General features: G+C 40.0%; 1 protein-coding gene across 1 annotated transcript; it reads left to right on the top strand.

Annotated features, from left to right (window-relative positions):
- Positions 1–8,497: 8,497 nt before the first annotated feature.
- Positions 8,498–14,472, top strand: LOC138372533 (micronuclear linker histone polyprotein-like). Its single transcript, XM_069338005.1, has 2 exons — positions 8,498–8,639; positions 14,060–14,472. The coding sequence occupies exons 1-2, from the start codon at positions 8,498–8,500 to the stop codon at positions 14,470–14,472; spliced, it is 555 nt and encodes a 184-aa protein (XP_069194106.1).
- Positions 14,473–14,893: the final 421 nt, after the last annotated feature.

Consider the following 14,893-nt stretch of genomic DNA (forward strand, 5'->3'; position numbering starts at 1 on the left):
CCATATAATTCATAAACACATAATATCAGTTAAATCCTGTTTAGAAATCCTTCGTATTTCGTTCATTATAACTCTTCATTCAGCTGCTTCTGTACGTAAGTTTGCACTAGACACGTTTCGCAATAAAAACATTTACAGTAACTGTTTTCCTTACTGAAAAATAATAAAATATAATAATGTATAGTCCCCCCTATTGTCCACACCTCACGAGCCCACACACACCCATTCCTGCCTTCCCTTAAGTAATCTTTCCTGTTATTCACATGCTTATCATGTTGATAATGTGAGAGTGTTCAGTCTTATAAACCGCTGATCGTGGGGACATTTTGTTTACTTAATCCTAGTCGCTAGATTGCCCGAATTAGAGTAAATGATAGAGTTCTTTTTATGAAAAACTTGAATACTCAGTCGCTAGAGAAATTGAAGACTGTCTTCCATCTATATATTTTGCTTGGTTCTAAATCTAAATAGAGGAATTCCTTTGGTCAGTATTTAGAGAGGGTTAAATTTTTTGGTGGTTTTTCTTAGGTAGCCTAGGTCTCATTCCACGCATTTCGTGGCCTGTCAACCTGAAAACATTGCATGCGTTTCTCGACCTGCCAACCTGAAAACATTCTGTGTGTTTCCAAATGCAACCTGGGCTTGATTCAATGCGCTTTCAGAGTAATTGAAGCTTAATTCGCTACGAACATTTAATGAAAAGAAACGAAATTAGGCCAAACACATATAAACAAGAATTACAGACAAATATTCCCTACGTAATTGTTGATCTAAACGTGTTATTATGCATCAGACAGCATCTGCATAATAATCTTCTTAATTCTGTTTGCATACTTTTACATGTAAACTGAAAATATTAATTATTCGTTACCTTTCTGTAAATATTATTGTACTTTCGTGTAAACATTTGTGTACCTTGTGTAGTCAAGCAGGAGTAAATGTTACCGGCATTCATGTTAAGGGTGATAACCAATGCTTGGTACCGTGAGTCCCTCTTGTCTAGTTAGGCCAATTACCCATCTTGTCAAATTAACGCCGCTTGTGTTTACAAGGCAGGGCAGAAGGGGGCACTGCGGCAAACGTCACTGACAGACGACAGACAGTTTGGGAGGAAACTTCTCCTCCTTTTTCCACTTCTACGGTACAAACTAGGCTGGGTTTTAATATTGGGAGGTACACCTATCTAGTTGCCTATTATTCAACCAGAATTTGTTACATTCTTCTTCCCGGTATCGCTAATGTCTGCCTCATTCACGAAGACAATTTAAGGAGCTAATTGGACTCTGCTCACTTGAATCATTGGTTGCCCCTGCACGTCTCCACAGCAACATCTCGGCGCTTGAGGGTCCAACAACTTGGGCTGGACGGTAGAGCGACGGTCTCGCTTCATGCAGATCGGCGTTCAATCCCCCGACCGTCCAAGTGCTATATAGTCGTAATGGCTTGGCGCTTTCCCCTGACAATTCCCTTCCCTCCCCTCGGCGCTTGAGGGAATTATGTAAGAATCGTAATCTTGGTTAGGTTAGGTTAGGTTAGGTTAGGTTAGGTTAGGTTAGGTTAGGTTAGGTTAGGTTAGGTTAGGTTAGGTTAGGTTAGGTTAGGTTAGGTTAGTCATGTGAGTCTAACGTAGATCACTTTAAGGTGCCATTCTGCGCCCCATTATAAATTAAGACTGCGTACCCTCATGATGTAAATATTTAAATGATTTTTTTTTAATGTTTGACTTAAAATGTAACTTGGTCTCTCATAGCAGGGAGGCAGCTTTTCTGCTTCCTATTAGTATATTTAAGTTAAAGCAGGTTACGGTAAGCTACCATTAATATTTGTTAGATAACGATTATATTTTTAAGGTAGTCTTAAAGCAGATCTAATTAGATGTTTAGTCTTCAATTTGTCTATGTTCTTGAAATGTTGTACTATATAAACCTGGAAATCTAGTAACGTTAAAATGCCTACTTAGGGTCTTACTAATATTCTTTATTTTCTATACTGGCAAGATGATTAAGATGAAAACTCGAATACTCCTTAGATAATTTCTCTTCAAGCTGTTCTTATTTAAATGATTAATACAATTGAATGAAGCTTGGAAGCATATTTCTTGGGAACTAATAACAACAGAGCTATTCAAAATGTCATCGTAACATGTGTTGAATAAAGATATAATTCACATAAAATTGTATGTAAATTCAGTGTTACAGTTCAGAATGGAAAGATAAGGAAAATTATCCACAGTTTGATTGATACAAAAATGAAAGATTTCAAGCCTTCACAAGCACTATATTCGGTGCAACATTGACATAGAAAGTCGAGAGAAACACCTACCCAGTAGGCAAAGAGAACAGCGGTGACACCCTAAAGGTGTCAAAGACAACGTTGTCCGCGGAAAGGTACGATCCAACCTCCGCTACCTTTGCTCCGCCAAACACAGTTGTATAATAACAACTCTGCAGTCAACTCGATGAAAAGCATACGAAAACTGCAGCATAATAATAAAAAATAAAAGTCCACTACGGGCTCACCATAGCCCGTGCTACTTGGAACTTTTTGTTACAGGTAGCGAAGCTTAAACAACAACAACAATGCAGCCTAATATGTACATACACGTGTATGACAAACTATGCAAGCCGTAGCAAAGGAGAGCACTGCAACACTGACTCTGCAGCATTCAGCAAAACCGACTGATGAAAACTGCACGCAACTTAAGATTTTGGACCTGTTGATGGGACAAACCTATGAAAACTAAGAACAATTCTAGAAAATGTTTTGCAATATAATTTTGACTTGGAAGCTTTAAAGTTTGATGATGGTCGCTCCAATTGCATCCCTATTTTAAATAACTGAAATATGATGTTCAGGCGATGAGTCACAATAACGTGGCTAAAGTATGTTGACCAGACACACACTAGAAGGTGAAGGGACGACGACGTTTCGGTCCGTCCTGGACCATTCTCAAGTCACTTGAGAATGGTCCAGGACGGACCGAAACGTCGTCGTCCCTTCACCTTCTAGTGTGTGGTCTGGTCAACATGATGTTCAGATTTGGTCGTAAATGGAATTTGATCAATCTCCGATAATTCAATTGAACGAAATGTTATTACCCATGATATTATGGATCGCAGTTTACGATAAAATATGGAAATTGAATGAATGAACTAAACATTGAATAACCGATTAAATAAAATTACAGATAAATTTCAGAAAGAGAACAATAATATATATGCTGATTATCGAGGATTAATAGCAAATAAATTAAATGATAATTGGATAATTGATCGCAGAATGGATAATTACTACATAATTATCGCAGGCTTATTAAAAAGAGAACACAAGGGGAAACTAATTTCATACTCTCTCACACAAGGTTTGTGTATCAACTCTAATTAAAAGTTTTCATAAATAACTCAACAGTTCGAATATTACTGAGAAGAATAAAATGGCAGATAATGCTTAGTTATATAATACAACTCTATAGATCACAAGACTTATGGGGGAAACTATTTCTAAACTTCCTCGTCTGTCATTCGCGTGTGGAACAAAGCTTCAGTTGTAGTTGTATTAAAAAAAGTTGTATTAGCTTCAGCAATACAACAGGAGGTCCAGATGCTTCTTCACCCTATCCCAAAAGCGTAAATATATAAAATATATATAGATAGATATTCCCAAATGAGTTCTTGCACTCAACAATTAACTAAAGGGGGAGGGGTGGTTCGTGTTATTGCCGGAACATGAGAGTGCACAACAATTTAACACTGGGCCTAGGGAAGATATACTGGATGATAATACTGTGGTGTCGAAAAGCATTGTCAGTCGCCAGATCATGCTGATCCATCCGATTCTAGTGTTTGACGCGGCGCACTAAAGTCATGGAAACAAGTAGTGATGCTCCATTTCTGCAGGCGGAGGTGGGAGAGCCTTTCTGAAACTTAACTTGTCTGAATAATAGTTTGACGCTCACTGTTTATATGGAGCCAAATGCTCCTGTTACCTAGCAGCAAAATAGGTACCTGGGTGTTAGTCAGCTGTCACGGGCTACTTCCTGGGGGTTGAGGCCTGATCGAGGACCGGGCCGCGAGGACACTAAAAAGCCCCGAAATCATCTCAAGATACCCTCAAGATAGCCCAAAAGACTCCTCCACTATCGTACTCTCATATGATCTTAAAGCTTCGCATTTGGTGCTGGGGTCATTAGTTACCAAGCACACTTCTTTCTCTCCTATGACCGCTTCCTCTCACTTCCAGGGTTTTCTTCCTATTGGGGAGTGTTGTACACGCTGCTTTGACGGTATGTTCACTCACAGGGTGAGTGACGCTGGCAATAAACTCGCCCTTTGGGTCAAAATAACAAAATAATAAATAGATTCTCATCTTCTCTTCCATCTCTTCCTCGCTCTCCCTCACTCACCAAGTCACTCTCACTCCTCCATCCCTCAAGACGCAGGGAATGGGTCTGACCTTTGACCTTACTGTCTGGAACACACCCACGCTGGTTCACTCAACTCTTCACGGTGTCTGTGGCTCTCTACGCCCTAGACAGTCACAGTCATCTCAGTGACTGTCAAGGGACGTTACATAGCCACCCTCTCCTGTCTGTCCCACAACACATACACAGTTTACCACAATTCAACATTATTAAAACAATAATATTTCATTCAATATGTTCACTACCTAACACATACACAGATACTAATGTGGTACTCGAGGAAAGGTTGACATTTTCTAAATAAGTAGCAATTAGCAACTTTCTAATTACCTTCTTTATTGTGAGCAGTTTGACTTGTTTGTTAGAGCAATGACCTAAGAAATACGAAGGATTTTTACACATGATTTAACTAATATTATTTGTTTATAAATTGTGTTCATATAATTGATTAAACACCTGTTATATAACATTGACATTACCTCTGAAATGCAACACTTTGGCATACTCGGTCTATCCCAAAAGCCAGAGACTCACCAGCCAGCTAAGGTCCCAGCCACCGTGCTCCCAGCCGGCTAAGGTCCCAGCCGGCTCTGCTCCCAGCTGCATTAATATTTTCTGCGAAATTTTGTATCGTGTTAGTCGAATAAACGTGAGAAATATTCTGTAAATTGTAGTTGGTTAAACCTCGCTCGCCGTGGCAAGAGTTGGAATGTATTTAACGATAAAATCTTTGAATTTAAATATCAAACAAATTTTTGCTTATCATAAGATGTTTTGGAACTGCTTTAAACTTTGACTTATGGTTGTGCCAGCATTCAGACCCGCCGTTGACAGGATTTGTATATCTGTCTCACATCTGTTCATCAATCAAGCTTTCTATCTGTCTATCCATCCATTTATCTATCCCATTTCTCAGATTATATATTAATAAGAGCCACTGAAACAAGTGTATGGGACTAAGACATTATATTTTGATTTAAACTGCAAGTTAATCACACAAAATATTCCACACTTGACATCTTTAAAAACTCAACGAAAAAGGTTTAGGGGTGTTTATAATTACTAATATTTCTTAAAGCATTTAATTTTCATATATCTCAACCCACCTACTTCCGTCCTGTACCCCAGACAATCCCCCCTGCAAATTTGCTTGAGGCTAGCCCCGAACATCTGGCCTCCAGCTTGGGACAGACTGAAAAACAGATGGACAGACAGACATTCCGTCTTATAGGTAAAGCTGATGGACTTGTTGCATGACGCCACTTTGCCGCGTATGTACAGTTTCTTTTGTTCCAGATTATACCAAATCATAATCTGACGGCAGCGCTGCTTGTTACTTGATGAAATTATTCCCAATTTTGAAATTGGGTCTATTTTACACATATCATTTTCCCGTTGTTGAGCACAGGAAGCCTATTTACAAAGGATTGATCTAAGGTTGGGAGCCGGTCGGCCGACCGGACAGCACGCTGGAATTGTGATCCTGTGGTCCCGGGTTCGATCCCGGGCGTGGGCGAGAAACAATGGTCAGAGTTTCTTTCACCCTATGCCCCTGTTACCTAGCAGTAAAATAGGTACCTGGGTGTTAGTCAGCTGTCACGGGCTGCTTCCTGGGGGTGGAGGCCTGGTCGAGGAACGGGCCGCGGGGACACTAAAGCCCCGAAATCATCTCAAGATAACCTCAAGATAAGGTCATCTCGTATGTCGGATTCCTGACCTTCTACATGATGTAACCCACATCAGCTGCCATACTTCCTGGTGTCTGTTTACTGATAAGTGAACAGACACATCATGGGAAAGAACACGTGATTAAAAAATTTTGACCAGTCCCCGACTGGGAGTCGAGGACGTAGGCTACTGTACAACAGGACCAGATGCTGCTCATAGGATTTAAAATTTAAGGCTGAAAACAGGATTGGTGAAATAATATGGCCAGAAGGTCAAGGTCACCGGAGACTTTCACCGACGACTCAAGGAACTCATCTTGATCAATGAGCTTGTTATGAAGACTCTGGGAGGGTCGTTCTGAGAAATGTGCAGGTGTGACGATTGAAAAGTCTCAAGTCAAGTTTAAAGTTATGGGAAGACTGTATTATTTCAGTTAAATATGATGAGGATCACTATGAGGTTTACATTATACATGAGAGGAACTGGAGCGTTGTGATGAATAGATGAGTGAAACTAGTTCAAGGAGTCAGAGCAAAGAGTAAGGTTATGTATGGTGGATCCTAATATTTAACAGTTTAATGGAGTCTGCCCTCTTAAGTGTCGCCATAAACTGGGTTCTCATCCATATTTCACTCCTCTGTTTACCTCTCCTGAAATTTGCGAATTAACTCCCATCATTTTATATAAAAATATCTCTCTACTTCTCTGGCTGGACTTAGAGCAATAAACATTATCGTAAGACATTTTAATTTTCCTATTTGATGAAATCAATAAAATCACAAAGTATAGAATTTGGTAATTATCGTATTGTTGTAACAACTGAATTCCAACTTGCCACCCAAACGTTCTTTGCGTTACATAGTTGATATAACTCGACCTTTGATCAGTCATTAACTGTATGGATTAATAAACTGATGACATACCCAGATGATGACATCATATGGGCTTTCAAGCTATAATTTATCCATTTCTTTCTTTATTTAAAGTAAATAAAAATAATAATAAGGGTGCAGGCGATGAGTCACAATAACGTGGCTGAAGTATGTTGACCAGACCACACACTAGAAATGGAAGGGACGAAGACGTTTCGGTCCGTCCTGGACCATTCTCAAGTCCATGACCCTTAATAATAAGGGTCATGGCTGACATTTATCTTCGAGTTTTGTGTTAAATGTTATTTATATGATTTAGTTTCATTATTTGTTATCACAAAATAAATACATAATCAACTAATACCATCAAAATTTACATGTAATTTTTGAAGTATACAAGAAACAAGGTTTGAGACTCAATGATGGCGCACGTCATTTTCTTCTCTCCAGGCTTAGTTCGAGCTCTGCCGGGCACTTAAGTCCGACGTCGACACACTGAGTGAATAAATATGTCGAGTAACGAATACAGGAGAGATCGTAAGGAATAGCTGTCAGTGTAGAAAAAGTGTCAATGACAAGGCAACACTTTGTCACTTTGAAGGTCAAGCAGGTTACCTGGAAGTTATTGGGGAGAAGCGTAACGAATCTTCTCAATATGGATGGCAGGACAATCGTGGTTGTTGTTGTTTTAGATTCAGCAACTCGAAACAAATGTTCCAAGTAGCACGGGCTATGGTGAGCCCGTAGTAGACTTACCTGTCACATTAGCGAGGCTGAAACTGGTAGGACAATCGTTAGGGAGCCAACAGTGGTGACAACCAACTAGTTGTCAGTGTTTTAGGGAGTAACTGTAAGCAGGTATTCAGCAGGCAGGGCGACCAAGAGCCTCACCAAGAACAGAAGGAAAATCTTAGCGACTCTGAGAGATACGTAGAGCTGCGCTCTTCATCAAGACTCACACGAAACATGATGAGGGTGCGATGTTCTGGTGCTGAGACAGGTGACATATTGGACAAGATGGACAACAACTTATCCAACAGTAAAAACAAGCTTTTGTCTCCCTCTCGGTTGGAGAGAATGATTTTGGCAAGGGTCCAAGTGTGGAATAATATATAGATTCAAGTTAGCACTATATATGATTAGGAAAAGTGAGGTGGGCTCCCATTGCATATGGAGCTCCGCAAAGGGTGTGTGAGTAGATGGGCAAGTGATTGTCAAGAACAATTGGGACAAATTGTTTACCTGAAAAGCATTATTTTGGTAGTGTTCTTCAACAACGGCTGGGATTCAACATTCACCTTAGCAGGCTTATTGAAGTAACAAGTTAGTTGGACTATAAACTGCTGGAGACCAGAAGTCTGTTTCTGATCATGAAAAAGAAGAAGATGGCATGCAGCAACATAAAGACAGGTAAACAGCGCGCGTGGGTTATTAGACAGACATTAATAAACCATTCGGCAACAGGTTGTTGTCACAGTTTGAGTGAGTTATAAGACGGATGATCCTCGAACATTCGTCACCCACCACCCACTGAGACATGCATGAACGTAGACTCAAGAGACCGTCTAGCCGAGAATCAGATTTAGGGCCACAAAGGCTTCCTCGAAGACAGAAGAGACAGAAGAGGTGGAGTGGCGATATTTGTGAAGAGGAAGCTAAATTGCAACATCAAGCAGGAGGTAAAAACCAGAGATCATTCGGAAACTATTGGAAACTAATATTTTTTTCCAGACACTATTCGTAAACAACAGTAGAAGTGACTCAAGGCATTGAAAAACTTCCATTATTAGCATTACATTTTAAGAGCCTCTATAAACAACACTGTTGGGGATCTCAACTAATAAGGAATCGACTTAGAAAGAAACTTATCAACGGGAAAGCCAGCAGCAGAGGCGTCTCTGACGTTGGACGAAGACTGTTTCTCAACCCAACTGGTAAATAAACCAAACCAAGGATAGCGTTATATTGTCCCTGGTGCTTGCTACCAAGGAAACGCTGATTAAGGTGAAGAAATCGGGAGCATGTTTGGAACTTTGATCATATTTTGAACTTTGATCGAAAATCTGTTCTATAAAGAACAGATTTTTTATATAATGGAAGAGTAGCGTTAAAAATAAGAACAATATCACGCTCAAGAATTTTCAGAATGCGAACTGTATCCAAGTGATACTTGAGCCAAGTAGAGAAGACTGTGGAAGCCTGTTAGGGATAAGGACCACACCTTGGGTGAGAAACTGTCCATTGGTGATCCGAAACCAATTACAAAGAACAAAGAAGCGTCACTAACACTTAAATTACTCCAGGAAAACACGAGTTGTGAGACTGACAAATTCTTTATAATGTGTGTGTGTGTGTATAGTTACACTGATCTGAGAGGAAGCCAAAGGAGACAGGCCTCTCAATGCTGGAAGTAAGCATATAGGTTCTCAAGATATTGTTTACAGAATACGTAACATCCACAGGAGACATCACGATGCAAGGAGGCATATAATATGTTTAAATCAGTCTAATTTATTGCCAACACGCGCACAAAGAATATACATCACAGGCTGAGTTACAAACAAGGACGTAGACATAAGAACCATTTTAACTCACAGTTTATCAACCAAAAGTCACAGAAAACAAACATGGCCACAGCCTCTCAAGTTAACAAATATACTGAGACCCAGTCACCATAGAAATTAGTTTAACAAAGGCAGAACATTTATAAAATATAAAACAATCCTAATGTCATAAGTTACTAACTGATGAACAAGAAAATCATGTAATAAACTCAAAATATATTACCGTAGTCCCTCCCCCCCACCCTAGAATAACGTTCTCTCTAATAGCACCTAGAGTGTTCTGACCTCCTTGTATAGAGACTGGTATGGCCTCTTACAATACTTCAGGAAGCTCTCACACTAGCTTTCCCTGCATTTTTCTCTTACAACAGTCTCGGAGTTCTAAAAAACGAGTCTACGCAGAGTGCCACCTCTTGGTAAATATTAACCTTTCATTTCCTCACAAACTTCCTTACATGAGAGATATGATACCGAACACTTAGTAAACTATTAATGCATATGATTAAAGTGTGTGGAATACCACCTAAATGAACACGTGATAATCTTTAAAGATAAATATTTACAAAACATTGACAAACTATGCTTCCTCAACCAATGGCTGGTCTTCCCAGGCGTCCAAACAGCCGCTTGACAACCAGCACCTTGAAGCCTGTCTATGAGGCGAGGGTTATGCTTCTCTTTCTCAATTGCGAATCTTAAGTTGACGCGTGCGGTTGTGTATTTGTGTAAGGAAGACTATAGTGTTGGTGACGAGCGTCGTGGCGGTTGTGTTGAGTTAAAGGGATATTACTCATAACAATACCTTATGGTTGTGACTAGTTAGTGCCAATATATGTATATAAGTAACGTGCGGGCGAGACTTACCTTTTAAGTAACACTATACTGAGTTCTTTAGTATTATTTTCTAAAGTGTAATACGTAAGAAAATTAATCGTATTTGGTATTTGCTCTATATACCACAGTGAATCAACAGCGAGAGGTTTGCCTTTCGTTAGCACTGTATGACAAGGTATCATACAGAAGCCAGTATGTTGATTACTGAACTGATCACCGGACCAGACGCTCCTCGACGGACTGAGTGAGTACAATTAAATGTTCCTGTTAGAAACTTGTGTTGATATTCCAGGTTAAATATGCGTAAATAATGTTAGTGTATATATATATATATATATATATATATATATATATATATATATATATATATATATATATATATATATATATATATATATATATATATATATATATATATATTTTTATGTTTCTATGTCCCGTTTCTTGTGCCAAGTGAGGTGCTATCAACTGCAGTCGATTAGACGTTGTTTATGTATATCACGTAATAGAACGCGATAAATCTTAATAACTACAGCCCGCTTTGCTTGTATGTCACTCACGTGAGAGATAAAGTAAGAAGACACCCTTTCTGTGATTGTTAAATCAGGACATTTAACTAAGACCCACGGTAACAAGCTAGTTGAATGATCCAGGTAATACCCAGCCCGTCAGTCGATGGAAACACATCGCAGTTATGTTGTTCCGACCTCTGAGGGTGGAGCTTTGTGAGAGTGGTGAGTAACCCGGTGACATGTTCGCGTAGTTGTACCTCCATGATAACTACTTACAGCGCTGAGCCGTCGTTGAGCTAATCACATTAACTGTTATTAGGTGGTGGCGCCCACACATTAGAGTGAACAGTGTATCGCTGTAAACAAAAACCGAAAACGTTGACATGTAGGTAGAGTGAAGGGTAAAGTTAGAGAAGAAGGAAGAGAAGAAAAGGAAAAAACAAACAACATGAAAATTTACACGTTTGACATCTTTCATAGAGAAAGAAGTATTAGGTGTTAAAATTTGTATTAACAACAATATTGAACCTATTTCTTGCAAGCTGATTTGAGGGCCGAGATAGAGCGTAGGTTTCTATATAATCTACATAACGAGGTCAAGACTAGTAAAGACCTTTTTTAATTAGAGATAAACCATTGCGATTCGAAAGATTCTAATTAATTTAGTTCCTGGACTCCAAATGAAAAACTTTTAGTTTATAGTTTTTAGAGTAAGATGAGATAGATCTAACAAAGGTAATTTCATTCTTGTAGGTGAAGAGCAGTAAGGCGTTCCAGTATGATATATGCAGAAGATCACATTGAAAAATAGATTGAGGAACGCGTTTTCGGCCTCTGGTCATCATAGATTCTATTTTGCTCTGAGGATAACCTGAGGCTGAAAACGCGCTCAGCAATCTATTTTTCAATGTGTTTTTTCTGCATACCTTATGTGTATGTATATATGTATATATATATATATATATATATATATATATATATATATATATATGTATATATATATGTATATATATATATATATATATATATATATATATATATATATATATATATATATATATACTTATATATACTTATATATATATATATATATATATATATATATAATATAATATAATCTCAGTAACCAGTATGAAGTAAATCCCCCAATTTCAGTTCTTGATATATATGCAGTATTATCTCACTCGTGTCAGCACATGCTATAATTTTTCCTGATGAAATGAGAAACTAGTATTATTACCTATATATGTAAAGAAAAACTGCTCTACTAAAGTTTGTCAAACTTGAGAAACTTGAGAAATGTCTCCTCGTCTCTCACAGCTCCAGGTCTGGCCACACCACTGGGTAAAATATTCACTTAATTTCTATTTGAACCTCCCTTATCCTGGAATTTGTATATTGTTCCTTCTTGGTAGGTAACAAAGTCCTGGCAGGTCAGCAGTGGCCTTGTTCTTAAACCAATGCTAATTTTTTTTGCTAATATTAGTTCATAGAGGCGAACTTGGATTATGTTTGAGACATAATTTTGTTGCTAAGCGTCGGTAATCAACCAAACTTTTGTTGTGTCGCTCAGAAGTTCAGTACAGTTTTCTGCCGGAGTTGGAGGAGGGTGAGGGCGTGGGAGCCTGTCTCTAGGTCGACGTTGGGTTGAGGTAACTTTGGGTGACGTTATTGTCTCTGGTAAATATCTTCATGAGAAAGAGATGACAGTTTGTTATTAGCTGATGGCACTTGTCATGGGTAGAGGCAGAGGACATTTGTCATGGGTAGAGGCAGATGACACTTGTCATGGGTAGAGGCAGTTGACACTTGTCATGGGTAGAGGCAGAGGACACTTGTCATGGGTAAAGGCAGTTGACACTTGTCATGGGTAGAGGCAGAGGACACTTGTCATGGGTAGAGGCAGTTGACACTTGTCATGGGTAGAGGCAGTTGACACTTGTCATGGGTAGAGGCAGTTGACACTTGTCATGGGTAGAGGCAGTTGACACTTGTCATGGGTAGAGGCAGTTGACACTTGTCATGGGTAGAGGCAGAGGACATTTGTACGCGCACAGTCCTGAATCAGCTCCTTACATCATTACGTATCGAGAACGTGGCGGCCTACAGAAAGGCAGACAGGGAATGCAGGTGAACCACAGAGAGAGACATGAGGCAGAAGATGAAGACAGAGACAGAAATACTTAGAGATTGCAAATATATATAGAAAGACAGAGCGAGTGAGTGAAAGTATCCCCCTATCAGAGTCCTCTCTTACGCCTTCTGGAAGATTTAACGAAAACAGTGTAATTGAGGCCTGAAATGCACAAAGAGAAAGTTGTCCAAATAATACGTTTGACGGCATAGCTTATAACGTGTATAAGCTTAGTTTGCTGTCAGGCCTGACCACCGCCAAAGGGGTTATAAAGGATACAACAATAGCTCACTGAGCAACAGGCAAGTGTATATAGCCTGGAATGTAGTTGAAGAGTGAAGTTAACTTTCAGTGTATTACTCTGTGAGTGTAGTGGAATGAAACTCTTGGTGTGTGTGTATATATATATCCTTTCGTCCGGCGACTGCATCTCCCTGCTGTATATATACTTAGGGTTGCGTTCAGTTGATTATTCAACATACATCAGAGTGCAAAAATACGACTTTTAACATCAGTTTTTTTTTAATTTTTTAATCATCGAGCAACAATACGGCACAATTAATTTTAGCCAGGTAAATGGATATTCCTTAAAAATAATAAAAATTTACCGTATTACATTTTGAACTCCCACGTGATGTTACCCACTCTAAAATCATTCCTCAAAAAAGACTTAGACTTTTTGGCAGTAAACGTAACATATGACAATATTAAACGATATTGATGGCTTCAGTAGCTATTTCGGCCCAGACTTCCCTCCCTCCCCCCCCCCCCACTCCTGGTCGCAGAGACCGTCTCTCCTTGTTCTTCTTGAACATAGTAAAGGAGACTGAGCCTGCCACACTCGGTAGACATTTGTCTATCTTAATTTTTTATTACCATAGTAAGGAGAGCGAGGGAGGTGGAGCTGCTTCGTCTTACACAAGTGCAGGATTACTTGAGGAGAAATAGTGGAAACAGCAGTTTCTTTATGACAGTTGAATTATGCTGAAGTCCCTGCAAAAGAGCAGCAGTAAAGCTGTAGTCTCTGCGAACTAGCAGTAGCAGAACAATAACAGGAGTAAGCAGAAACACCAGCAACAGTAGCAGTGGCCGCAGGACGAACAGTAGCAGTGGCCGCAGGACCAGCAGTAGCAGCAACAGTAGCAGTGGCCGCAGGACGAGCAGTAGCAGTGGCCGCAGGACCAGCAGTAGCAGCAACAGTAGCAGTGGCCGCAGGACGAGCAGTAGCAGTGGCCGCAGGACCAGCAGTAGCAGTGGCCGCAGGACCAGCAGTAGCAGTGGCCGCAGGACCAGCAGTAGCAGTGGCCGCAGGACCAGCAGTAGCAGTGGCCGCAGGACCAGCAGTAGCAGTGACCCCATGACCAGCAGTAGCAGTGGCCGCAGGAACAGCCGTAGCAGCAAAACCTGCAGTGCAGCAGTAACAGCAGAACCTGCAGTACTAGGAGGACCTAAAATGCATCAGGAGTAGTGGCAGCCGCAGCAGGCAGCCAGCCCCTCCATCAGGTCGGGATGAGACACCAAGACCCTCCTACCTTCCCTTACTTCTTAATGAAGATCAACGTTCACATCAACTCTCTCACGGGAGGCGAGCACACACCTAACGGGTTTAATTATTATCCTCACGCTAGCTTACAAAGGCATCAGGCGATATGCTTGCTGATAGCCAGTGTTACTAAAACATGATTTATAACCTAATTTACGCTTGTCTGGGACCAAGGAATGGTAATATGGTTTCCAGCTCGCGAGATAAACCGGTTTGACTTCTATTTCCTCAGTATCTGTCTTAATTTACTTGACGCTTGAGCTGCACTTGGTTAATTAATCGCCAAGAGGAAGGAATATGTTTTTTTTGGGGTAGAGAGACGTGAGTGATCAATGTCTGTGCTCTT

Source organism: Procambarus clarkii, chromosome 39 (genome assembly GCF_040958095.1).
Source record: "Procambarus clarkii isolate CNS0578487 chromosome 39, FALCON_Pclarkii_2.0, whole genome shotgun sequence".
Lineage (NCBI taxonomy): Eukaryota > Metazoa > Arthropoda > Malacostraca > Decapoda > Cambaridae > Procambarus > Procambarus clarkii.

Excerpts from the sequence above, each read along its gene's own strand:
- LOC138372533 (XM_069338005.1), top strand. The coding sequence starts at position 8,498 with ATGCATGAACGTAGACTCAAGAGACCGTCTAGCCGAGAATCAGATTTA. Across the intron at positions 8,640-14,059 it reads ATTGCAACATCAAGCAGGAG|GAGTAAGCAGAAACACCAGC; the intron begins GTAAAAACCAGA and ends GAACAATAACAG.